General features: G+C 43.6%; 1 protein-coding gene across 1 annotated transcript in view; it reads right to left on the bottom strand.

The window, feature by feature from the left end:
- Nucleotides 1-270: 270 nt before the first annotated feature.
- Nucleotides 271-27,591, bottom strand: part of FECH (ferrochelatase) — a 37,332-nt gene continuing 10,011 nt past the window's right edge. The window contains exons 3-11 of the mRNA XM_077891911.1: nucleotides 25,121-25,240; nucleotides 23,613-23,761; nucleotides 16,787-16,921; nucleotides 13,841-13,947; nucleotides 10,408-10,506; nucleotides 6,319-6,426; nucleotides 5,722-5,886; nucleotides 2,250-2,309; nucleotides 271-1,775 (exon numbers count right to left, since the gene is read on the bottom strand). Of these exons, the coding sequence (XP_077748037.1) occupies nucleotides 1,641-1,775; nucleotides 2,250-2,309; nucleotides 5,722-5,886; nucleotides 6,319-6,426; nucleotides 10,408-10,506; nucleotides 13,841-13,947; nucleotides 16,787-16,921; nucleotides 23,613-23,761; nucleotides 25,121-25,240 (1,078 nt within the window). The 3' untranslated portion in view covers nucleotides 271-1,640. The remainder of the gene's footprint in view (nucleotides 1,776-2,249; nucleotides 2,310-5,721; nucleotides 5,887-6,318; nucleotides 6,427-10,407; nucleotides 10,507-13,840; nucleotides 13,948-16,786; nucleotides 16,922-23,612; nucleotides 23,762-25,120; nucleotides 25,241-27,591) is intronic.

The following is a 27,591-nucleotide window of genomic DNA, read 5'->3' as shown; positions in this document are numbered from 1 at the left end:
AATCCCCCCGAAGCTGATGGAAACAGCCCACTACCTATGCCTTGTACCTCTCTCCGGAAACACAATCTACGAATAGGAAGACCAATTTGGAAAAAAAAATGCACACCTTACTCAAATTTCAGAGCTGTTATCAGTGTGGGAAAATTATTAACTAAAACAGATGGCCTGTTTCTTTTCTTGCATCCCAAAGTAAATTCCCCCTATTTAATAATTTTGATTATTAATTGACTTGCATTAGTTTTCACTTCACAGAGAGCATGAATCAAATGGTTAAAATCTTAACGATGTGATAATATTTATTAATATAGTAAATCCCAAATATAGGAGATCTATGGCTCCTCTAATACTTCCACTTTATGAACCGGCTTTACAAACATCAAAGACACGCTCTTTTGAAGAACAAAGTTTTAGAGCCTAGAGGAAAGAGAAGGTAATCATTACAAATTCATTACGGATCCATCAGAGATTTTTTTAATCCATTTAAATCCAAGTATAGGAGATCAGATTCTGATCTCACATTATTTCTACATTTTTAGAGCAACCCTTCACTCACAAATTCAAGGTTACAATGGCATTAAAAATATCCACAGGAAAAGACTGCCATGAGATATAATAATATGATTAGTAGCTGTTGCATTAGAGTGGTTATTTCTCTTTTCTCTATTTTTCAAACTTCCAATAGGAGGGTTATATAATTTTATGATAAAAACTATAAGAATTCAAGATTACAAAACATAGCTGACTTTATAAAAATAAGGCTTCACACAAATAGGCAGAAAGAAGACATTCAACCAAAATAAAGAAGATGCTCCATGGCAAGGTTCACTCGGGTCCTGGGATGAGCTATAAAGATGAAGCCCAATGTCAGCACATCCTGGGATCACTGGCCTTGCAGACAGGAAGCAGTGGGACCCAAGATCCTCACCAAGGCATGGATGGCAAATGCTGGGTTTCTACATTTTATCAGCCTTGTATGCCTGGGGACTCTCAGACCACTTTTGGAGTCTGCACCTGATTGGTTTTAGGGTGAAGAAAGTGAGGCTCACATGTGAGTACCCAAATGGCCAACTAACGGTGACATCACTGGCAAAAGCAGCCACTACAGGCAACCACACCACCTCACCGGCATTCTGGAACCCGTGGGCCGAGGGAAAGGTCGGGTAACAGTTCTCTTTCAAATTATATTTCCTTTACTTAACTATGTTCCCTTCAAAAACAAGGACAGCTCTATGCACAAGATTGTAAACAGATCGCATTCACACTGACAGCCCAGAGAGGGGACTCTCTATACCCTGGCAGGTTTTTTTGGGCAATAAAACCAAAATCTCTATTTAAAATATGGGTGCATCTATTAAGAGAAATTTTTAAAACTCCTTTTTAAAATAACCCAGTGGACATTCCCAACTGGTACCTTTACACGCAGAGGGGGCATACAAATGCTTACTGCATTGGTATAGAAAAACAGAAAACCCTAGTAAGGATTTCAGAGTCTGCTCCTCAAGAAATCACACAATTTGTGCCCAAAGGCTGTGCAGATCCCGATGTAACTGTCTTCCTTGGCCCCTAAATACAGCTCCTCCACAACAGGGGCATCTGGGGGTTGGGCATTTGCCTAATCCCGCGGGGTCCTCGGGCGGGGGTCACAGCTGCTGGCTGGTGAAGAAGGATTTAGTCTCCCTGCAGACAGGATTTACACAGAGCGGACAGCTCAGAGTCAACTGCTTGGAGCACAGCTCGTTTGACTGGATGTGTGAGAGCACCAGATCGGCCAGGGCCTGGAAGACGGGCGACAAGAAGCAGAGATTCCTCAGAAGCAAAACGTCTGCGGTCTCCCCATGCGTCTCCCCCTCCCATCGGCCCCAATAACCACGGGTGGCGGAGGGCAGCTTTTCATCTGAATTATGATTGCTTTGAACTGGAGTCTCTAATATCTTCATTTGCTCAGGATCCCCAGCTTAGAGGAAAGTTAAAATAGAGATTTTAGAGAAGAACATCCTCTTACCCCACCTGCTAAGGCTTGCCCCGGAAAGGCAGGTCTTAAATTAGACATAGTCAGAGGTGGGAGGAATCAGAAAATTGGGGCTATCTAAAGGAAAAAGGAGCAAGAGTATAAGGAATTCGATTTTATTTTTGTAATTAATTGGAACTCAAAATGTTCTAATATGTGAGAAAACCAATATTCTGTAAGAGTTTCTCAGAGGATTTCTCTCCGATATGTTCTACTAAAGTGGTTGTAACACTATAGATACCTTGGAGAACAATGGATTTCCATTAAGAGACTCTGCTCTTCTGATGTTTTCAACTCCACACTGAATCAGATGAGAAAAAAGAAGGAAAAACACATCCATGTTTTAGTTTCCTTTTTTTTTTTTTTTTTAAAGAAACCGCTATGACAAAATAAATAAATGAACTTAGATACATACCCAGCTTAAAGTCTGATTTCCAAAGTGTTCCCAGATGACTCAGAAATGAAAACCGTCCCGGGCTCAGACACGGATGTAGATTTTCACCTCCGTTATCATAAAATTGCTCTCAATTTCTCTTCCTTCCCCCCACCCTGTTATCTTCCCATAGGTTTTCAGTTTCCAAGTCGTTTTTGAGGCTGTATTTGACAGAACTCTCAAGTAATCCAAATCTGCTTATGATTCTTTTTTTAATTCCACCTTTCTAATGCACACTTTTACAGACTCTACCTAAGCACAATGTTGCCTTAATTAAATAAATCTTTATGCCTGTTTTGATTCCAACTGCCCAAAAGAGGTAGATGCATTTCATGTATATTGAACCTAGATGGGATCCAATGCAGAGTGGGGTTTTTAAATATATTCGTACGTAGAAAAATCCAAAATAAAGCCTGAGGACTGTTTTACTATCACCTTTGCTAATACGCAGTTGATTATTCCCCAAATAATTAAGGAGCACCTAATTATTGTTCACTCAGATAGTTAAGATCTTCTCTTTCCCTTTCTGAAATGCTGTGGCTTTTAGATTCATCTTTTAAGTTAGCTTTAACTGGCATGGGGAAAATGCAGAGATTCACCAAACACAGAGTTCTCAACCTAAAAAGAAACTGTATGCGGGGTGCCTGGGTGGCTCACTTGGTTAAGCGACCGACTCCCGATTTCAGCTCAGGTCATGATCTCAGGGTTGTGAGACTGAGCCCCATGTGAGGCTCCACGCTGACTGTGGAATCTGCTTAAGATTCTCTCTCCTTCTTGACGGGATGAACACTGGGTGTTATACTGTATGTTGGCAAATTGAATTTAAATTAAAAAAATTTTTAATTCTCTCTCCTTCTGCCTCCGCCCCACCCCCCTGCACACTGACTCTCAAATAAATAAATAAACAAACCTTTAAAACAAAAGAAAAAAAAACTGTATTCTAAAACTCCAGGTAGAAGTCAGTGACAGCAGGACAAGCAATGCTGGCAACATTCCTGAACACCGCAGGCGGGAGAGTTAAAGGATACAACTCTGTAGGGCAATCCAGTAAAATCTCTACCAATATTTAAATTCCATTTCTAGGAATTTTCCCTAAGAAAACAACTGGAAAAAGGAAAAGAAGATGATGCTTATTACAAAACAGTTCAGGAAAGTAAAAAGTTGGAGACAGCTTAAACATATACTGATCAAGGATTTGTTAAAAATAATTATGTACATCTAATTACATTTATTGATTTAGAGCCATAAGATATTTTTAAGGGAGAACAGGTTATAAAATAATATGAATAAAATGCCATTTTTGTTAAACATGTAGAAGAATGCCATTTTTATTAAGGTACACACATATATTTAGAGAAAAAAGGGGACTTATTTTTATCAAAATATTAACTATCTCTCAGGGGTAAGATTCCTTTTTTTTGAAAGACAGAGAGAGTGGGAGGCAGGGGAGGAGCAGAGGGCGAAGAAGAGAGAATCCTAAGCAGGCTCCATGCCCAGCACACAGCTGGACACCGGGCTGGATCTCATGACCCTGACATCAGGACCTGAGCTGAAATCGAGAGTCAGACATGCAACCAACTGAGCCACCCCGGCCCCTCTCAGGGGTAAGATTCTGAGTGAGCTCTACTCTCTATGTGATCCTTCTCTGAATTGTCTGAGCTCTTTAGTATTTTTATTTTCGAAAAGCAGTAACTTCATCTTGGGAAAAAATTCAAACTACCTTTTAAAGAAAGTCATTTTAAACATATTCTCCCATCGAAACAATGAAGTAAACTGTAGCTACGTAGTTTCTTTATTCTCTCTGTGGACTAATTTATTAGTCACCATTAACCCATTTGATTACTAAGGAATAAACTCATTTTAGTGATATTAATGAGTGTGAATTATTGTTCAATACAAACAAAATCTTATTTTCCAAACACACTGGTATGAACTATATCTGCACGTGAAGTCTTTTTAGGAAGTTCATGCGCAGCCAGAGTCAGGGTAGGCTTTGGAAGGCACCATTACATGAAATCCACGGACAACCCTGCAACCTCACTTTAGCCGATCACAACTGTGCCGTAATTCTGTATCAGAATTACTGACAAGTAATTTAGGCACCCTCTAACTTCCTCACCGTTTGATTGATGACCAGCTTGCATAAACAAAAACCTGTGGGCTTGGGTGCTGGCTAAAGCTCTCCCCGACCCACTCTCACCCTGCCCTGCACCTGCCACCCAGTCCCGGAGAGGGTGAAGCATCCTTTGAGGCCAGGCCTCCATCAATCACGCATGGGGGTGACCAGGATCGGGAGTTCTGGCAGAGGATGGGGCCAGACGGGCTCTTGGGTCCCAAGATTCCCAGGGTAACAATGCTATACACTGGATTCGGGTTTCAGGCCGGCCCTCCGAAGCCATAAGAAGGGTGAACAGTAAGTTTTTCTCCACTGTGAATGATAATTCACATCCATCTTACATTACAAGACACTAAGGATGGTATTTGCTATTTCGATAACCAGATTGATCACAACACCGCAGCTAATTGAGTGAGTATATGAAGCAGGTCAAGGGAATTACAACACACACTGCTTCAGTGTGGATTCTACGGTCTTCTCTTTCATGACAATGACTCTTCTACGCCTCAAAAGCCAGCAAGAAACTGTGTAAAAGCCCCAAATAAAGGGCACTATTGGGCCAAGAAAAGGAATGATAGCACAATACAGTTCTTTTCCTCCAAATTGGTGGAAAGTACAATTATTTTTTCTTAAGAAAGCACAGGGTTTTTTTGTTGCTTTTTTTTTTTTTTTTATCACTTCCATGTAGTACAGGAACTCAAACTAGACAAAATGATGTTGCTCGCAGTGATGCCTGGGCATCTGGTTTCACAAAGGCACAAAAGTGCTTCCTGCTGACATGGAATTAACCTGATGTGCTCGGATTAACTCAGGTTAAGTATTATTCAGAACAGTGAGGCCATGTTACATGCAAACATATATATCGAACGATATGTTGTTTTTAATCCTTTCAAAATATTTTTTTAATTCCAGTATTGTTAACATACTGTGTTATATTAGTTTCAGATGTACAATATAGTGACCCCACAATTCTGCCTATTATTCAGGGCTCATCAAGACAGGTCGTACCCTTAATCCTCTCTACCTGCTTCACTGATCCCCCACCCACCTCCCCTCTGCTAACCACTGACCGGTGTTTTTGAATGATACAATTACATCCTTGCAGAGCAAGTTTCCTCTCAAAACAAATCACAGTTTATTAGCGGGACTAATAATCACACTCACCTCGTTAGCTAGAACTTGAGAGTACTCGATGTCCAGTTCATACAGGGTCTCAATGTGATCGCTGGTAAATGCTATTGGAACCAAAAGGATGTTCTTCCTCCCCCTCTCACAAAGCCCTTTGATAGTCTCGTCTGTCTGAGGCCCCAGCCAGGGCATTGGACCAACCTGTGGGAAAGCAGGATGGAATGCACACAGGGACCCACTTCTCCCCCTGAGCCTCCGACACACCACAGTCCACTGCCCTGGACACACACACGCCTCCCGGTGGGAGGGAGGGCCACGCTTTACATCTGCTCTACTGGGCTTTGCTGTTTCTATATTAAGCTTGAATCCTTCTAGAAGTTGGCATAATATAAAGAAAAGATCATTTCTGTCATTACAACTAAAAATAATACATTGAGTCAATGACATTCAACTAGTCACTTGACTTCCCCTCCATTTTACCTGCTTGCAGAGTTCTTTCTGCTCATGGTGAGCCACCAGGTTATAGAACATTCTGCGTATATGAAAGAGCCGAATCTATCATTTTATAACAAAGTCCTAAAATAAATGTGCTCAGAATTGCTGACTGCTGGCAAACGAGCAGAAGCCACCTACCTTAGACTGCCAAACCAGCCGGTAAGGGTTGGAGTAACCCAGCTTATCCATGACTCTCTGCACAGTGGCGCCAACCTCCTGAGGATAGGGGTCCCCTCTGTTGACCACCTGCAGCAGAGACACACAGGTGTTCAGTCACCAACACTGCAAAGGGTTCCAAGAGCGTCAGACTGCGCAGTGAGGTGGCGTGAGCCGGGGACCGGAGTCCCCCCTTCTGTCTTCTACACTAATGATGATACAATCTGAGCTCAATCACCTCACTTGCTTGGATCTGTTTCCTCAAAGGCCAAAGGAGAACAATGCACTCACTCACCTCTAAGTACCTATGAATATGTCAAATTCTACGTCTATGTTATTCATGGGAGATTGACAATATCTAATGAGGGAGGAGGGGTCTCTCGGTTCCCCCACCTGAAATAGGGAAGGCAGGAATTGAGAGTATTGTATGGATGGCTCATGGACCTGCGGAGTCCATGGAGCCAGCTCAACACAGGGGCAACTGCTGGTGGAGTAAGATGGAGGGGAGAAGCAGCACATGGGTTCAGACTTGAGGCTCCTCGAGAATACCACCTGTGACTCCTGATCCCTGTCCTCCCCCCATGGGCCCCACAGCAACGGACTATAAGGTGAGTGCTCTGTGCACAGTGAATGTCTGATGACTGATCCTGACCCAACAGCTTGTTGATACTCGTAAAAATGTTCAACAGGAATTTTATTTTCACTGCTTTAACATTTAGCTGTGTACTGACTCCCCAACTTCTCACACTGCTTTATTGCTTCTCATACCACCTGTGGCCTCCTAACACACCATACTATCTTCTCCTGTAGTGTGTTCATTATCTGTTTCCCACCCCCACTCTCTGGGGCAAAGACTTCTGTCTATGTTGTTCATTCCCATATGACAGAGGAGGGAACAGAGCTTAGAATATAGTAGATACAACAGTGCTCAATAATTATTGTTGAAGTGAAATATTGATAAACTATTTTATGATATTACTAAAAGTTAGTTTAAAAAACCATTAGAGGGCAGCCCCGGTGGCGCAGCGGTTTGGCGCCGCCTGCAGCCTGGGGTGTGATCCTGGGGTTCCAGGATCGAGTCCCACATCAGGCTCCTGGTGCATGGAGCCTGCTTCTCCCTCTGCCTGTGTCTCTGCCTCTTTCTCTCTGTGTCTATGAATAAATAAAATTTAAAAAAAAAAAAAACATTAGAAACCTAAATACAGAATGAATGAGGGAAATATAAAGTCGCCATTAGAACCACACAGAAATAATTTCTACCAGCGAGATATACTGAAGGCGTATATACTAAAATTAGTGGGCACAAGTCTAGGAACAAGACATTTGCATAGTCTCAAAGTATCTCACCTAAGATATTTTATTTTTTTAAAGATTTTATTTATTTACTACCTTTGTTTACAGAAACAAAGGTAGAGACACAGGCAGAGAGAGAAGCAGGCTCCCCATGGGGAGCCCAACATAGGACTCGATCCCAAGACCCCAAGGACCACGACCTGAACCAAAGGCAGGCGCTCAACCACTGAGCCACCCAGGTGTCCATCACCTAAGATATTTTAAATTACAAAGAGAAAAATGGTAACTTTACAATATACAAATCCAGCAGATACCACCATAGACAAATGACCAAGGATCACGTCCCCAGCAGAGAACATGTTGTCATCATGCAACCCAATATCATGCACTGAGACGGACGGATCACCCTGGGCTGTGCCTCCCAAGTACTACATAACCTCAACCTAATCGTGGCAAAATACCGACAAATTTCCATGGAGGAGCCTGCTACAAAATAGCAGACAGTCCACTAAATCACTCTTCAAAAACCTCAAGGTCACTGACAACAAGGAAAGCATGAGAACTGTCACAGATTGAGGGAGACTGAGAAGATACGTGGGACACTGGACTGGATCCCAGACAGAAAAGGAAAATTGTGGAAGAAGTGGTGAAATCTAATAAAGCCTGGCCTTAGGCTCACAGCACTGCACGCTGTTAGCCTCCTGCTCTGGGTCACTGTACTACGGTTACGGAGAGGTCAGCGCGGAGAAGCTAAGGGAAGGGCATATATATATAAGATATATAATATATATATATTATATATCTTATATATATATAAACTCTCTGTACTATTTTTACAACTTTGCCTTAAGTCTAAAATTACTTCCAAATAATAAATCTTTAAAAAGTCACTAAGGGGCACCTGGGTGGCTCAGTGGTTGAGCGTCTGCCTTTGGCTCAGGGCATGATCCTGGGGTCCCCGGATCAAGTCCCACATCCAGCTCCCTGCAGGGAGCCTGCTTCTCCCTCTGCCTGTGTCTGTGCCTCTCTCTGTGTGTCTCTCATGAATAAATAAAATCTTAAAAAAATAAAAAATTACTAAGGAGGAAAAAGTCACTAGAAGCAAGTGCAGGGGAAAGAAAAGCCTAGAACAGTTGTCTTCCCTTCTCTGATTTGACTTATTTCACTCAGCATAATACCATCCAGTTCCATCGGAGGACAAACATTATATGGTCTCATTCATTTGGGGAATATAAATAATAGTGAAAGGGAATAGAAGGGAAGGGAGAAGAAATGTGTGGGAAATATCAGAAAGGGAGACAGAACATAAAGACTCCTAACTCTGGGAAACGAACTAGGGGTGGTGGAAGGGGAGGAGGGCGGGGGGTGGAGGTGAATGGGTGATGGGCACTGAGGGGGGCACTTGACGGGATGAGCACTGGGTGTTATTCTGTATGTTGGCAAATTGAACACCAATAAAAAATAAATTTATTATTAAAAAAAAAAAAGAAAAAGAGACCAGTTGTCTTCCCTGACTGTCCTGCTGTCTTCCCGGCCCTTCTCAGCCCTGCATGGCCCCTGTGCGGCAAAGAAACCTGGCAGTGGCATGCTGGGTCCCTGCGGGGAAGAAAGGAAGTGCAGCGGGTGGGGAGGGAAGGGAAGGCAGCACCTGGAATCGTTCATGTGCAAAAATGTGTTTCCTCGTCTCCCAGTTCAAGAGCTTCCCTTCTGGCACTTCAGACACGGCCTCATCACACCTAGGACAGCTATGAAAAGGATGCGGGTGGAGCAGCAGGATGGACATGTGAAGCGGATGTGCACGATCCCACAAGGGAGAATACGAACTTGTTAAAATAAACTCGGCAGGTTTCCAGCAGAGAGAGACTGGTCTCCCCGGGCTGCCTACTGCCTACAGCTGATGCAGCACCTGCTGGGTGGCGGTGGCCCAGCAGAGAAGCTGTAAGGGCTCGACCCCGGTGACCAGCAGGTGGCAGTAAAGACCCAGGAGGAGGAGGAGGAGGAGGAGGAGGAGGAGAAGAGTGGCCCCAGCCATGCAGGTTAACTCCATTAATTCTGGAGTCAAACTCTTCCTGACACCTCCGAAGGCGTAATTCTCCACCTCTCTGGCTTTGAAAGCAAGGTTTTTAGGCCCAGGGATAGTTCTGAGCTGCTGAACCTGGCCGCTGACTCCAAGCACCTCATGTACCACACAGCCCGATCATTCTCGTTGGCAAATATGCAGCAAGCTACGGCTCGGAGGTGGTATTTTAGTGAACACATAGTGTCACGGGAAGAACGCAGGAGCACCCAGGTCACACTCCACAGCCCCTTGCTAAATTAAAATGTGGGCTCAAGGCCTAGGAAATTAAACACTGTAATCATTTCCTGGAATTCAAACAGCCCCTGTTGGGTCTTGACAAGGAGTGGGACAGGAGGTGGCCTGGTGCGATAGGAGGCCCTTCAGTGCCAGGCGTGGACCGAAACAGCAGGTGAGCTCCTTCAACGGGGCAGCCAAAGGCAGCCTTCCTTTCCCTGTCCCACTTCCTGAAAACTCCTGTATGTGAACACACCTTCAAGTTATTTTAAAGGGGTTTATTAAGACAATATTTATTCACAATATTATTATTTGAACTCTTATTAGGTTTCAAGAAATGAGTCTAGTTAAATTAGCACGTACATAAGTCGGAGATGTTAGACCTCGTCCTTGCACTGGGCTCAGGGCACTCTAGAAGCTGGTTCCCATTGGCACATTCAGAAATCCTCTACCACTAGGTCATCCGACAAAATGCTCTTACTTACAGACATCGGCAGCGAGTGAGCAGAAAACAGAATGACCACCTCACTTCTCTTCTCAAGTGGAAAGTGGTCCAGCTCTTTCACTATGTGGTCTGCAAAGCACTGCGGGAATGGCAAGAAAGGAGGATTAGAAGGAGGTGGGAAGAAAGAAATAGAAGGAAATGAAAATATTTTTAAAATGAGAGCTGCGAAAAAAATCTCCTGGCAACCCTCAAAAACTTGGAACTCTCTTTAAAAAAAAAAAAAAAAAAAAAAAAAACTGCAAACAGTACAGTCTCTTCTTGCTTTGGTTCATCATCAAAATGGCTCATAACGGTTTCAGGGGCCTAGGGAATTTGATGGGAAACTTCTAAAGCTCGCTAATGGCTCGCTGAAAATGAACGCTCTGGATCTGCTTCCCCTCGGGAGGAACAGGGCACACTTCCAGATGGAAAGAAGACACAGATGGGAAGGAGAAGTTGTTTTAAGACCTCTCATTTGCTCGGTTAGCAGGAAAACAGCTTACAGGCTCTTTCTAAATCTTCCTCAGTTTGGCTTTTAGGCCTATCACGTTAAAACACATTAGACACAAATAGTAGAGGAATAAGAAAATACTATTCTATTTTTACGACCTTTTCCTTCTGAGCCCAGTATCCTCCCTGAGTCGATCTTTGTAACAACCTTCATCACAACAGATGAGAGGTTGTACCACTCTCATTAAATTCACAGAGGGGGGATGAGCGGCCGACGTGGGGGCCCATTCAGTCACATCTGCGGGACCTGGGCTGCCAGGCAGGCCCTGCCTCCACCTCCAAAGCTCTGTCCACCAGACCAGTTAATTCCCTCCGTCTAGTTGGCTCTTTCCGATTTACATCAATAGGTGCTGAAATACCCGATCTGAAGAGGCTTTCTTTCATCTTACACTTTAATCATTCTTCGTCACTTAACTCAGAAAGCAAATGCTACAAAGGACATTAATGGGTCAATTGACAGAATTGGAATATGAATGTAGATTAGATGAATTTAAGTATCCATGTTAAATTTACTGAAGTTGAATATTGTACCATGGTCAAGGCAGAGAAGATCCCTGCCATTTAGGTGTTAAGGGTGATTTTGTAGGTAGAAGTTATTCTCAAAAGGTTCAGGGAAAAAAAATGTATACACACAGACATCTACACACAAATAATGCAAATGTGTGGAATAAATGCAAATAAATGCAAATAATATGTGAATCTAGGCAGTTGAGTTCCTATACGATTCTCAGTCTTGCAACTTTTCTGCATGTTTAAACTTATTCCCAAATAAGAAGGCTTTTTAAGGAATCATAAAGGATGATTTACCAGAACCACATACATCTGCGCTTCTTGGGATTTTGATACATCAGTGTTTGATACTATAAGAAGAGCAAATAATTCCCTAATCAGCACTGAGATATTATTGTTTCCAAACCCTCAAAATTTGGTGAATAAATGCACTAAGGTACAAGACGGTGCCTAGAGAGTTTCCTTTCCAAAATTTATAATTCATCTTCAGAGTAAATGTGGTAAGATTAGACATAAACAAAACCAGTATTTTCTGGTGGTCTTTGCAGTGCTTGGAAACTAAGGATGCTCAGGGAGGGCTGCATTTGGTCGGACAAGAGAGCGGCTAAGGAGGCCTGCTATCAAGTTCACAGAGGAGCCTGGAGCCTACGTTTACTCCAATTACCCCGGCAGCTCAAGAAGTAGCAGTACTTGGGTGGACAGTAGTAAAATAACGGTTTTGAGCTACTACTTGTAACCAGGAGAAAAGGCGCAGTAAAATGATATTTTTGGTGTTCGTTTTCAACTGTGTTTTTAGTTTCTGTTTAGGGTTTGACGTGTCTCTCTTTAAATTTCTGCTAGATAGCAAACCTCCTCACATCAGCTACATGATGTGAAGAATAAAGCCTATCCGTAAATGTTTGTTTCCAGAGAATTTTAGCATTTTTCCTTTTCTCATCTCAACAAAAGTGCGAGCAGAAACACAATTTGCTACGGCTTACGGCAGACGCTAAGCCGCCGTCAAAACTGAGGAGTCACAGGCGAGTAGAAGTGCTACTTAGATCATCCACAATCGGTCTGCGGTATTTTCTGTGTGCAATCTCTGTGCGGAATGAAAGGGGCAGGCGGCTCTCAGAGCCTTCAATCACGCCATCTAGAAGGGCAGATAAATGCCTCTAAAATGCCCTTTCATTTTGTGAACGGAGACTTCCTCAGTTAAGAGACCTTTCCATCTTTCTGCTTCCCCCCTTTTCAAAGGGCTGAATTTTAATGCAAATCTAATTACTCACTGGATCAGGGCAGGCAGATGCTGTGCAGATCCCTCGGTTCCCTGCTACCACATGTCAGTGCTGACCTGAAGCCCCAGGCTCCCGGGCCCAGGCTGCCCGGAGCAGAGCAGTGGGGGCACGCTGGGGCTCCCACAGGGCTAACGGCAGCACAGCCAAGGGGAGCGCGGCCCAGAGGGCAGAGCCCTAAGGGAAGGCACCTCCTTGTCATTTTCACTGAAGCCTGTGTTTCCACCCAAGTGTTAACCCACCCCCCCACCCCACCCCCCCACCCCATCACCTCTGCGCCTAAGGAGCATCGCCTGCCCCGGGGAGGGGTGTGGGGGAGAGTCTGCGTTTAACGATGTCTAGCCCCACCTAGTGGTCAGAGGCTCTAAGTGACTCCAGGCTTAAAAAAAAAAAAATGTTCCAATTGGTATTTTGCCATAGAATGTCCACAGAATGAAGCATAAACTGGATGAGTCCTAAATCACGTCCTATGTCCCCTACCTCAACTAGGAGCCCCCTCTGGCAGAACAAAACTATATGTGTATATTTTAGGGCAATTACCAATCCTACTCTCATGTAGAAATGGCAAAAGAGTCTATGTGACACCCATCCAAAACTATTGGCTTTTGAATTGTAGTTTTAACAGATTCTCCAAAAATCAAGCATCTCTTAATGGAAATATTATAAGTATAATATAATATGGGGAGAATCTGAAATTTCTTATAATATGGCTTTCTCAACTGAAACATTAAATCTATTTTCATGTCACAACACATAGATTTGTCCATCCTTAGGATTCATAAAATACAGGATTCGTCAGTCATTCATTACATAAATGTAAAGTAATGGAAACATGCTGTGTAACCTTTCCCATCCTGGATATCGGGAAACACAAAACTCAAGATATAATTCTGCTATACTTTGTAACTAGCAGTGTTAATCCAAAGAAAGGAAAGACTCTCACCTTTCACCTTTAAATTTATTTTCTCTTGTCATAACAAGTTGAGTCTCTAATGACCTTTCCTTTTTTCAAATCCCAGCACACAATTTAAGCGAAGAGGAGGGTCAGGCGCAGAAGGCCAGCACCAACTAGGCAGGGACTAGAAGCTGACCCACTCCAGACGCTGGGCCAACAGAGCCTGCCGGCAGCCACTAGCTTACCTGAATGAGGAGGGGGTGTGTGGGCCACCTGTCAATGGTGCTCCACTTCATCGCAGGCTTCTTTCCCACCTTGTTATAGTATCTGTAAATGGCATTCAAGCTGCTCCCTGAAATATACAGGGGATCACTTAGTAGATGTGTGTTGATTATAATGAAAATGAAAAACAGACTAGTAAAGGCAGTAAGTGCGAAATAGGTAACTGCTTCCGTACTCAATCGGTCTAATTACAATCATTTCAACGCTCTAAAATGCAGATGGATTTAACTACCCTGCAAATGAAGATCACTAAAAAGCAATCAATTGCAATGGCCTTTCAAAGACTAGTGAGGCCATTTCTAGTGAGAAACACGATGGCAGAGGATTTATGAAATATAAGCTGCAGTGATTTGCAGGAACCTCGTCTCACATCTGAAAGCAGGTTAATTTTTTCCCCCATTATGAAGGTAATCAACCCCAGCAGAAAATGTAGAGGGTGGGGAAGAAAGGAAAAAAGAAACTGGCCATGATCCAGGATGCTATTACAGCCACCATTCGACTCTAGCATAGCTCTTTCCTATTATTTTCCTGTATGGCTGCTTTGTTTCACAAAGTTGTAATTTTAGCATGGGTGCAATTTTGTATCCTAAGTACTTGGGATATTTTTATTTAATAGTATGAGGTGCATATTTTCTCCCTTACAATAAAAGCTTTATAACCATGTTTTTAAATGACTTGTTGATAAGAAGACTAGTTTATTTAGGTCTGCATGAGTATTCTCTATTTTTATCTGCTTCTACAAGGTTATCATCGTTCCCCAGAATAAGTTAAATGGGTAACAAATTCTTACAAGTAATCTAACAAAACTTTTATTTTTAACCAGGAGGTCAAAATCACGAAAATTCAAAGATTGAAGGTAGGCAGATGATGCCAACCGAATGCAACTTCTTCCTGCCTAGGGGAGCTGGCATCCAGGCCAAGGCTAATCCTATGCAACTAAGCCTAACTCGGAGCCTCTTCCTCAATCTTAACATAGGGCAAATGTTCCAAAATATTTCCCTGCTTCCCAACACCAATCCACCGGTTTCTGTATCGATGAGGACTGCTTATCTGATATGTCCCCAGATTAAAATAAGAGCCCGGATACAGCCCATAGTTAAATCAAATGTATACTTAGCCTAAAACTTAATTTTCAAAAAGATAAATAAGTTCCATTCCGGAATACAATGAGTCAGATAAATCCAAATGGAGTCCACTGTGGGCTTGACAACAATCTCTCCAGAAATCACACAGTCACAGGCATATTCATACTGCAAGCCACACTGTACAGGCAATTATCATCTTCAGGACTTCTGAAGCCACAGAAGGACTTCCGGAAGCCACGTTAGTTCTTCTGGGTCACTTAGAAACATCTGATAAACTACCAGAAACAGTAATTAAGGGGAAAATAGAACTAAAAAATTACGTGTTAAAAAAAATTGCGTGTTATTGATACACAGGATATACCGGCTCTACCACAACAAAGTGTGCCCAAATGGTACAGCAGGGAAACAACACTCTCGTGGCCTCAAAGAAAGAATGTGCTTTCCAAAGGCTTTTGCATCCTTGAGTGAAGATGTACCTGCCCTTTCACGTGAGATGTACCAGGGAAAAGCCACACAGACAATGACACCTGAAACCCACTGGTAGAGTCAGTTGTGAAATGAAATCCACAGTCAATCCTCTGTCGTACCAATAACCATCTTCTTAACTTGTCTAATGTTGACAATAGATATCTACATTTGAGGTATCTTTTAAGATTTTATTTATTTATTTGAGAGAGAAAGAGAGTACGGGGGTAGGAGGGGGCAGCAGCAGCAGGAGAGGGACAAGCAGACTCCATGCTGAGCACAAGCCCGACACAGGGCTCAATCCCATGACCCTGAGACCATGACCTGAGCTGAAATCAAGAGTCAGACACTCAGCCAACTGAGCCATCCCCAAGTACCCCGACATTTGAGAAGTATTTTTTAAAGCAAGCAAAAGTATGCTTAAAAACTTATAAAATCTGATTTCTTCCCCAATAACATTATTAGCAGACATCTTGTGTTACAGAGATCCATTTCCAAAGGAAGTCACAACTCAAACTCTTGAGATGTCTGAGAACTCAGGCATTTTCATAGGAGCTCTGAACAAGCATTTAAGGCACACAACAGGGTTTGAACATTTCCTCCAACAACCTTTTATTTCTCTTGATAATTATAGAAATAATATGCCCTAACATCCAAAAGCAATTTGGAAGTCAAAATGTGCTGACTCCAATCCCTGAAATAGAACACAATGAAATGTATTTGTGGGCAACAGTAGAAGCTTTACCTATTACCAATGACATAGAGAGGGCAAACATGATTATTCTCCTGCTCCAGTTAAATCTATAGGAACAACACACAGTAATAATCTTCCAAAATCTAGAACACTGAGAGAAGTTTACAAAGGGAACCTCCAGCTGACTTTTGGTTTAACCAGTAAGCCAGCCCATAAATGAAGCATCACAAAAAAACATACCAATATTTCTCATGCTACCTGGGCACCTCTGCTTTCCAAGCGGAAACAGCTATCACCTTTGCTACATTACTAAGAATGTTACAGTTGCCATAAAAATAAGGTTTATTACGCAAACAAAGGACGAGGCTTCAGGTTCATCACGGATCCATCACATAACTACATTAAGGTACCGAGCGCTAGCGACAACCACCTTCCACCCACCATTTGTAATTCGTGGCCGACTGGCCCATAACTCAAGGGACAGATGAACCATGAGATTTCAAATAGACTGACCTGAACCCTCATGTTTAAAGCAGCCAGGCTGGATTTGCCATTCAAATTGAAGATGATTTATCCTGTCCTTCCGCACTCAGGTTCCCTGGTGACTGCGGCTGGGGCCAGGCATTCCTCCCACCCCCACCCTCACTGTCAAGGTGAAGCCTCACCTGTGGTGGAGCAGCTGTACTGCGGATACTGCGTGAAGGCGATGGCCCTTTCGATCCCATCTCTCTCCATGTCTTCAATCGCTTCTTCTGTTAAAGGATGGACATACCGGAATCCGATATAGTATTTGTGAGGGGCTATTAGGAAGCATGTGTGGAAAGGAGAAAGTATTAATCTTTATATAGATCTCTCAGAGTCACCAAACATAAGGCAAAGCCCAGAACAAAGAACAGTTAACACAATTTCCTGTGAGGCTGATAATGTGGGTTAAGTTTAGAATATTCCTCGGATCTTATCCAGTCAGTGCATGGACATTTAACCACTATTTTCCGAGATCGACCTCCCCCCACAATCCTCCCCCTACCCACACACACACATTTGCTAAGCACAGTGGTTTTTAAAACTCAAACTTCTGTTCCGTATTCTCTGCCCTTGGCTGAGATAAGAGAGACTCAAAGGAAGGAAGGAAAGAAAGAACTAGCAATTATTCTTGAAGTGCAACCTCCTCTAACGTACCAGATACCACAGTGGACACTTTGCTTGTATTTCTTCTTTCATTGAAACCCCATTTTGGAGCACCTGGGTGGTGTAGTCAGTTAAGTGTTTGCCTTTGCTCAGGTCATGATCCCAGGGTTCTGGGATCAAGTCCCACATTCAGCTCCCCACTCATCAGGGAGTCTTCCTTTTTTTTTTTTTTAAAGATTTTATTTATTTATTCATGAGAGACAGAGAGAGAGAGAGAGGCAGAGACACAGGCAGAGGGAGAAGCAGGCTCCATACAGAGAGCCCGATGTGGGACTCGATTTCGGGTCCCCAGGATCATGCCCTGAGCTGAAGGCGGCATTAAACTGCTGAGCCACCAGGGCTGCCCATCAGGGAGTCTTCTCACTCTCTCTCTCTCCCCTTCTGCCCCTCCTCCCTGCTTGTTCTCTCTCTTTCAAATAAATAAATAAAATCTTTAAAAAAAATAAATCCCATTTTTCAGGTAAAGAAACTGAAACCCTCAAAGGCTAATGAACCTGCCCAAAGTCACACCTAGCAGACAGTCAAGCTGAAGTGTCACATGGGTCTCACCACTCCTCAGCCCATGCCCCCTCCTGGCCCCCCAACTACCGGGGTTCCCTCCTGTTCCCTCAGACCCCAAGTCACCAGCATAAGCTCTGGGATACTCAACAACCATCCATCAATAACCATCAACTGAAATGATTCTCCTCATTTAATAGATGAAAGAAACCCAATAAGCTTGAAGGACACCTGGGTGGCTCAGTGGTTGTGCATCTATCTGCCTTTGGCTCAGGGCGTGATCCAAGGTGTGGATCGAGTCCCACATCAGGCTCCCTGCTTCTCCCTCTTCCTGTGTCTCTGCCTCTCTCTGTGAGTCTCTCATGAATAAATAAATAAAATTTTTATAAAAAGGAAAGAGAGAAAGCAAGCAAGCACGCTTGAATTGAATTGGAAGCACCAATTCAGATCGGAAGTAACAGCCCAAGTCGGTGTATGCCCTTGTCTTCCCTCCCCGTGTGTTCCCTACACACCTCTTCTCCTATCCCTCCTTTGTCCTTCACCTGTTTGTCCTGGATCTTAAAAGCATGCACCACAACACAACTTCTTAAGCATTTCTAAAATCATAAAACTGAAAGTTTCCTGTCATTTCGTAGGAGAAGCCTGACTCCCACTCAGGGATGACGTTGAGAACCCGCTACATCAATGATAAGTCAGAGCAGAACCAAGATGATGCAGCTGCCGGGGCCTTAGCAGGGGCTGCCACTAAGTACAGACACAAGACAGCCATGAGAAACATTCGGTGAAAGGGAAGGAAAAGGTGACGTGTTTACCGGTTGTACATCTGTATGGAACGTTCCTCAGGGACGGGACATAGGGGATGGGCAGTCAGTGCACATATTCCCAAGGACGGGTGCGGACCAGGGCAAGGACAGAGGAGCGTGTGTGTGTGGGAAGGATGGGCTGCTCTGATACTCTCTGGTTGGGGACCCCGAAAAGAGTAAGGAAGGGGCACGCAGGGAGTCATTTTCAGCACTCTGTTCCTCCTCGACCATCAATTTTACGTTCTTCTGCGTAAAATGATGAACTGCAGTTAAAGTGGACCAAAGGGCATGATGCAGTAAGCAAACTCCAAACCGACTGAAGATTTTGAGGGTCATCTGAAAACTGTCAATTGTCATACTACCAAGTCCCTGCCTCAGGAGCTCCAGGGGACCCAGGCTGAAGAGGAATTTCTCTTCTAATCTATTCTGAGACAATTCTTCCACTAGATTGCTATGGGAAGGTCCTCCAAAGCTGCAGGCTAACCAGCTTCTGGCATTTTCTTTTCACCTTTGAAAAGCTGCAGCCTAAATGCCTGGGGCCTGGGAGTTCCTCAAACACTGCAGACAAGAGAGGTAGAGTGGCTGCCCCCGCAGATAAAGGCTGGGTGGTGACCTCACTTTGAAGTGAGGGAGGGTAAAACACTCTGGAAGGAACAGATAAGACTTGGTAAACTGTTCGATTAAAGGTGGCCCGCATAAACAGACTGCAGGAGAATGGCAACGTGCTCGGTCTCCAATCGGGCCTCGCCTGAAGAAAGAACAAACGTTTCCCTGGAGGCCGCTCACCCTCCCGCCCTGTAGGGTTGGGGTGTCACACCGCAGGTGGCTGTCACCAGCAGGAGCCTGCTGATGTTAACCCATACCACAGCCGGCAGGCAGCACCTCTGCCGGGAGGACCGCAAAACACACAAGTCGCAGCCTCGCCTAGTCTACCCTTGGAGCCCCCGCAGCCCAGCCAAGAGTCTTCGGTGGCAACCAGGAAAAGAAGAAAAAAAGGAACTCAGAGTTGGATTTTTGAGCAGAGAAACTTCATGAGTTGCTAGCTCATTCATTTAGCTTGTACGACAGCTCAAATGTCTGATTTGTACATGACTCTGAGGGAAAGGTGTGAAGTATATAGCATAATGCTTTTTGAGGTGCATCACATCGTGAGCCCTAGGCCAACGGTGAGTAATAATAAACTCTCACATTTACTGAATTTTTATCATGCACCATGCACCAGGCTGATGCTTTTTGTGATTATCTTCTGTATTATTCACAATGATCCTAGAAGTGGGGTGCTGTTATCACCCCCATTTTCAAGATGAGGCTTAGTGTAGTAACTCATCTGCCTGAAGTCCTACAATCAGGACTGGGGAGACCAGCTCCATCTGAACAGAGCCCAGGTCCTCCCCACTCTGCCTCCTGTAAAGAACAACTGAGTTACTCGATGGAGTGGCACGCACTTACAGCTTCGTGAAAAGCTGTTCGTCGACATAATTAAACAATCATTTTTTAAATGCATTTTAGATTGAGACTTTCATGAAATGACTCATCCATTTCCTTCTGTATTCCCTCAATTCCTGTAATGGGGTGTGGCCATATGAAACCAATTCCAAGGTATATTCCCTCGTAAAACTGACCAGACGAGTTAATAGTCGATTCTACACAAAGCCAGTGCAAGCTGAAATTTCTATACGAGCTACTAAGCAACAACTACGTCCCTAAAAAATGAGAGTTTGGAACATTTCTGTTTGTAATCATCATACTCTAATGCCTAAAGAGAACTTTTTCCCAAAAGAAATAGACAAATGGTCTAAAAGTACACTTTATGGTTTGGGGTGAAAGTATGAGAAGGGAAGAAGGAGAAAGAAAAGAATGGAGGGAGGGACTGAGAAAGCAGGAAGAAAAAGCCACACGAAGAGGGTGTGGCACCTGGATCTTCATGTCTGGGTTTCAGGCCCATTCTGTGAAGCGTTAACTAGCAGGACAAGGAATCTTTTTCTAGGTAATGGGACGAGCCCCTAGCAGAGCCACAGAGCCACACCTGATAATCTTGGTTTGCAGCACAAAGCTCCCCCAAAGCACTTTCCAAACCTTGAGGCTATTTTATTTTTCCTCCATCGGCATTCTGTGTGATCACTGGTCCTCATACTCGTTTTGTATAGCATCTCTCCGGTAAGTCTTAAAAGATTTCCTTTCTGCCCCACAAGCAGACTAGGCTGCAAAAGCAGGTCCCACTGGACTGGAAGCTTCTCGTAAGTAGAAACCACGTCTTTTGACTTTGAAAAGCAGTATCGAACAGTGCAGGCCACTCAATGCACCACTGAGGAATGAATGAGTGGACAGTCTTGGCCTTTATCAAGCACCCATGCCATACCCACCAGAGCAGGTCTGGAGGCCACTCACCCTCCCGCCCTGTAGGGTTGGGGTGTCACACCGCAGGTGGCCATCAACCAAGCAGGGTAGCAATTATTCAACTTGCCTGCTCAGAGGGTCCCAAGTGTGGCCACAGAGGACAGTGATAGGTCATCAGTACCAAAGCCCTCCCAAGACCAGGCCCAGGACAAGCTTCCCAGATGCAGAGAAACTAAACGTAGCCCCTAAGACTATTTACTGCCTGCCTTCAGGAAACTCCAATCCATGAAGGTAAGGGTGTGACTTATTCACTACTTAGCCCTCGTCACTATACTGTACCTGACCTGTGGTCAGTGCTTATAAATACCTGGTGGTTGGCTGGACGGAAGTGGGAATTAATGCATGAAAGAGTAGGTATGTGAGGGATCAAATGGGCCAGTGAATGGAGTGAGAAAGGAGGAAAGTTGATATTTTGTTTAAATTGAGACTACTTCTCAATAATCAATAGTAATGATTTAGTGACTAGACAGGCAAACCACTGAGCTGATGGTGCTTTGGGGATACCCTAAACTTATGCCCAAAGTTATAGTGAAGAATAATAGACTTTGTTTTTTCATAAGTCTCTATAAAATAGAATGCTTATTAACTGATTTTTTAAAAATCACTTCCAATTTGGACTATGAAAACATTTAATGGATATTACTATTCGTTGGTCCCTCAAAGCAGGGAATCTAGATGATGTAACTTCCTTTGTATTAGATGGCCACAGATTAAAATAATCAGATGGTTGATAGTAAGGGATTTAAATCTAGTTCATTCCATGGGACTCTCCAGGCCAACCCAGGAGGCTGAGGCCATAGCTGGCCCGTCTGATGAGACAACCCAGCAGCCTCACCATGGAGAGAGGGGAGGTAGGAAGGATGCCCTCCATCTGTATTCTTTTTTCAAAGTCTAACCTCTGCTGGGATCCTTTTTCTTTCTTTTTTTTTTCTTTTAAAGATTTTATTTATTTATTTGAGAGAGAGACAGCAAGAGAGAGCACGAGCAGTGGGGAGAAGCAGACTCCCCGCTGGGCAGGGAGCCCAATCCCAGGACCCTGGGATCATGACCTGAGCCCAAGGCAGACATTTCACCAAATCAGCCACCCAGGTGGCCCTCTGCTGGGATCATTGATGGTGATGGGTATTGTACTACCAATGTCAACAGAAAAAAAAATGGCATCTTGCCACCTCCCTTTTTCATCGAAGACAGCAACTGGAGATCTGATTCACACTAAACCTTTTATCATGATAAACTGTGAATGACTAGACGGTTTGTCCTCTCTCAAGCAGGTGTGAGTAGGGCACGGCCAAGTTTCCCCCCCTAACATTTTCAAGATATATTGTGGTACAAAGGCCTGAACTGTGTAAGAAATGTCCTTCAGGGATCCCTGGGTGGCGCAGCGGTTTAGCACCTGCCTTTGGCCCAGGGTGCGATCCTGGAGACCCGGGATCAAATCCCACGTCGGGCTCCCGGTGCATGGAGCCTGCTTCTCCCTCTCCCTGTGTCTCTGCCTCTCTCTCTCTCTCTCTGTGTGACTATCATAAATAAATAAAAATTAAAAAAAAAATGTCCTTGAGCCACAGGCAAAGGCAGGAAGCTAACCCAATATTCAGAAGCATGACTGAACAATTTTCCAAGTGAGATGAGCTGAGCCAGAGCCTTTGTGCCTGTATGAGACAGGAAATGGTAGCTTCTGAGAACAGCTTGAGGTGACACTCAACGGTATTTTCTCAGAAAGGAGTGAAATGCTTTTGGTCCCGCCTGCAGGGGCTACTGCCCTGGGTGCCCGCTGTGTCACACTCCTCTCCTGACTCTGAAGCCCCAAAATGCATCTGCAATGAATGTATTTCATGTGCCTCACGTGCATATTTCTGGGTTTAACATTTCTCATATTGGTCCACGTCTACCGTCTTAAAATTACCTGGCGGAGTTTCTTGTTTAGCACATGTAAGAATAAGGGTGTGTCCTGCAATCTTGAACGTGTCTTGAACACAGTTAAATACAGCACTTACAATTCATTCGTGTAGTTAGTGCTCAATTCTGCACATTATTCTGCATATAATCCACATTATTATTCTGCATTAGAGGTTCTCAGAGGACGGTTACCAGCTGCACACAATCCTCTTTACGGCTGCACACTAGCCAGTATTGCTGACCGCGGAGAACAGTTGCTGAAAGTTGTTCACCACCCAATGGTTGCCGGGACAGCTAGCTAATTCTGCTGTGTTCTCTAATTAGCTTTCCACACAGAAAGAAAAGGCACTAACAGCATCCCCAATCCATTTCCCAAAGATTTCTTTCTGGGACAATGTGATCTGCATCTTTTATTCATGGTATGTGGCCTCTTCTTTATAATTTAGCTCAGTTTAACACACACCTCAAGCTTCCTCTTGAAACTAATGTTCCAAATCTCTAGCTCTTTCATCTGTAACATAAGGAAGTAACAGACCACATGGCCAAGGACAAAGGATAATGCATCAAGAACAGAGTTAAGGGACCATGCATCATATAGGAACCCCCACAGATCAAGGGCGGCGGGTACTCAGAACTGCATCTGTGTTGAGACTTTCTATCTCCCTTGAAAGAACAAGCCAAGAGAGATGCTGATTAAGAAGCACTGTACCTGTGTGTGGGGACAACTCATCCAGCAGCTTCACCATGCCTTCTCCTTGCTTGGAGGTCCACATCTTGATGGGAGACCCGCCTCCAATCCTGCGGTACTGCTCCTGAATTTTGGGGGTTCGGCGTTTGGCGATGATTGGTGCCAGCTTGCTAAATCATTTAACAGGTAGGTTAAGTGGATTTTATTCCACTTTAGCAACCTCAGAAACTACTCAATAGAAAAGATGAGCAAAATTGTAAGAAAATCCTACCAAGATCAAGCCTTTAAAAACAGTAGCTTTGAGTGACAACAGTTAACTGTTTTGGCCTCAATTAGAGAGAGAAAACTAAAGCCACTGCTGCCCCCCATGTTATTCTAGCAACACACCCTGAAGATTCAGGACACTAAACACCCATGCACAGATCCTAGAGGTGTGCTAGTCACTCCTGTAACACTTCCTGATCCTACACCTATAGGAACTAGGATATAGAAGAAATTAGCAAGCATATATCCCTCTTACTTTAAGAAAATGCTTATTAATCACAGATATATTTGCATATGTGAGCAGAGATGTACACAAACCACATGAGTGTTCATTATAACATGTAAACAATCTATATGTCTACCAGTGAGCCACTGATTAAATAAATTAAGGTTTGACCAGACAATGCAATTCTATATAGTCATGGAAAAAAAAAAATAAACCAGATCTATCTTATCTGCTATGGAACAATCTCCAAGATACATTGTTAAGTTTAAAAAGAAAACAACAACAAAGTGTTAAATAATGTACATATTCACATTTGTGTTGAAAAGGAAGGAGGTATATACATATGTGCATATATACCTACATCTCTATAAAGATACATATATGCCTGCACATGCATGAAACTATTTCTGAATGTAACCAGAAATACATGTGTACAATTACAGATCTCTCTGTTTCTGGTTACATCTGTAACCTCCCAGGCAAGTGTTGGAGCCCAAAAAGTGGGACACTTGATTTTTACAGAACATTTTTTCTGCTATCTGCACTTTTTATCATAAGCATGTATAAATTTTTCATTACAAGAACCTATTTTAGAAGAGAAGGAAGGAGGGAGGGAGGGATAAAAGGAAAGAGCCACAGTCCATATTTACAGTACAAATGAATCGTAACCAATGTTTCCCTATTAATCAGCTGCTGAGTGCCAAGTACAAATATATGTGTAACAATCTTTAAAGGGACTACAGCTGTGTCAAGGCAACTGCAATTTGCCTTCCCAGAGCTCTGGGAAGGAAAGGGCTCAAAGAGAACCCTACCCCCCCCCCAAAAAAAAGAAAAAGAAACCCCCCAACTTGCTTTCTCTCTCCCTCACAATTCTTTCATTATCACATCCTTCTTATACCTAATGGAAAATAATAATGCTGCTCTAACCAGTATCAGATATGCATTAAAACCATTTAGTTATTGAAACCAAAGGACTGAGGTTCAGGCAAGATGCAAGGCACAAGTTAGGAATAAGTGCAGGTGTTTATACGTGTCTTACTCCTGAATAGGAAGTGTCATGAGGTCTCGGTCCAAGAAGAGCCTCAGAAGGAAGTCGTGAACATCTCCCACGGTTTCAGGGCCTCCCATGTTTAGCATTAATATTCCCGTTTTCGGCTTCCTACAGAAAATAAAAAGCAATGGTTGATTTGTAACTTTCTTTCTCCTCCAGGTTACAATCTTGGTTCAGCTAGCAAACTCACATCCAATCTGTTCAAAGCAAAGGTACAAACCTACACAGCTGCTTGCTGGCATCACAGGGCTACCTATCTGGGAAAGTATCAGGCTTCTGATTCTGTACAGTCCCAGCTCTGACTCTGACCTCAGTCCCCTGGCACCATCGGTGACGCTGGTCTTCTCTGGGCTCCGTTAAATCATCAGGCCTGAACAAAGATCCCCTTCTTTAGGGACTGAGAGCCAAGGTGTAAATCTATAATTGTCCAGAGGCTGGAGCAACTGTTCATGTCAATGCCTTATGAATACACAAATTACTCGGTGTTTCCAAACTTTGGTTTCCTCATCTATAAAACTGAGTCCACCAACTATCTCAAAAGGTTGTTTTGAGAATTAAATAGTGTGCTTAGTTATTTAGCATGATCCAGAACATATACTTTCTATCACACACCAAGAAGCCGTGGGTTTCCCAAAGTTTAAACTTCCAGAGTATAATACCAGCCCACGTCTAATTCTTTCATTTGCTCCCTTCTCTTTAGTTAATTATTAAATTAAATTTTTACTGACAAATTATTTCTTGCTACTCTCCTTCCTTCTCCAGAGCCTGCCTTTACTACTTCTTCAGTGTCTCCTGGTACAATAAAGTACACTTCTCACTTGGCACTCACCTCTCCATCCTCCATGTAGAGCCACTGCTTAGGGGACTCCTGCAAGAAATTGCTCTAACTTATTCAGATAGGTCCCAGGCTGAAGAATCAAGCACTGAACCAGCAAGAAGAAGAGAAAAAAAAAAAAAAAAAAAACCAAGCAGTTTTGGGGAAGTTAAATAAACAAAAGGACTGTGCAAACCATAAACCTCTAACATCCAGAGTGACTCTGGAGCCTGCAGGCTAAGGAGAGCCAGGCCAAGATGAGTCTTCCATTCCTCAACACCTTCCAGGTGCAAGGTGGAGCCAGAGTGGGGCCAAGAGCCTCCCTCATGCTTCCTTGCCTACCAGAAGCTCAAGACTGGAGGCCTGGAACGATGAGGTCACAGCCAGAGATGAGACCCTGGAAAACTGGAGGCCTGTGTGCTCCCATGAACAGCAGCCCTGTGACGGCAGTGAAAATGTCTGTGGCGGGGCGGGTGGGGGGGGGGGCACACACTAAAGGACAAGGAGTGTTTCTTCCATTCATGCTTTTTTTTTTGTATTTGTAAGAATTTAGATATAATTTACATACCATAAAATCTACTTTAAACAATTCAGTGGTTCCTAACATATGCACAAAATTATGTGACCATGACAACTATCTAGTTTCTAAGCATCTTCATTGCCCTGAAAGAACATTCTCACACACTAGAGCCATTCCCCTTCCTCCCTTCTGCTCACTCCTGGCAACCACTAATCTGCTTTCTGGGTCTATGGATCTGCTATTCGTAGAAATAGAATCACATACGTGACCCTTTGTGTCTGGCTTCTTTCACTTAGCATAAAATTTTCAAGGTTCATCCATGTGATAGCATGAATCAGTACTACTTTCCTTTTATGGCTGAATAATATTCCACTGTATCTATGGATGGATGTACTCTTTATTCATTCTTGATGAAGCAGCTGAAGAATAATCAGCCTGAGGTCAATTTAAAACACCATTATTGGGGCGCCTGGGTGGCTCAGCCAGTTAAGTGTCTGCCTTCGGTTCAGGTCATGATCCCAGGGTCCTGGGATCGAGTCCCACATTGGGGCTCCCTGCTCAGCTGGGAAGCCTGCTTCTCCCTCTCCCTCTGCCCTTCCCCCTCAACTTATGCTCTCTCTCTCAAGTAGATTCTCAAATACAAAAAAATAAAACACCATCATTACAAATACCGAGAGGCCCCACTTTCTTATTTATTTATTTATTTATTTATTTATTTATTTATTTATGATAGTCACAGAGAGAGAGAGAGGCAGAGACACAGGCAGAGGGAGAAGCAGGCTTCATGCACCGGGAGCCCGATGTGGGACTCGATCCCGGGTCTCCAGGATCGCGCCCTGGGCCAAAGGCAGGCGCCAAACCGCTGCGCCACCCAGGGATTCCTAAGGCCCCACTTTCTAACCGTCTTACATCAAGACCACCTCTAACTGCTGCAGTGACTGAGCCGATCCTGCCCAGATGGCTCTTGTTTGGAAGACCATTCCTAATCTAAAGCCAATGCGATCACAATGACATTTTAATTGCAATTTTTAAACAAACGCTAACAACATTTGGTGTAATGTGAGGCAGCAGAGTGTGTCAAATTTATACAGCCTTGAAAACTGTTTCCTTGAGCAAATACAGTAC

Source organism: Canis aureus, chromosome 1 (assembly GCF_053574225.1).
Source record: "Canis aureus isolate CA01 chromosome 1, VMU_Caureus_v.1.0, whole genome shotgun sequence".
NCBI classification, from domain to species: domain Eukaryota; kingdom Metazoa; phylum Chordata; class Mammalia; order Carnivora; family Canidae; genus Canis; species Canis aureus.
Note: the sequence above shows the minus strand (reverse complement) of the source record. Positions and strands in the feature narration are given on the sequence as shown.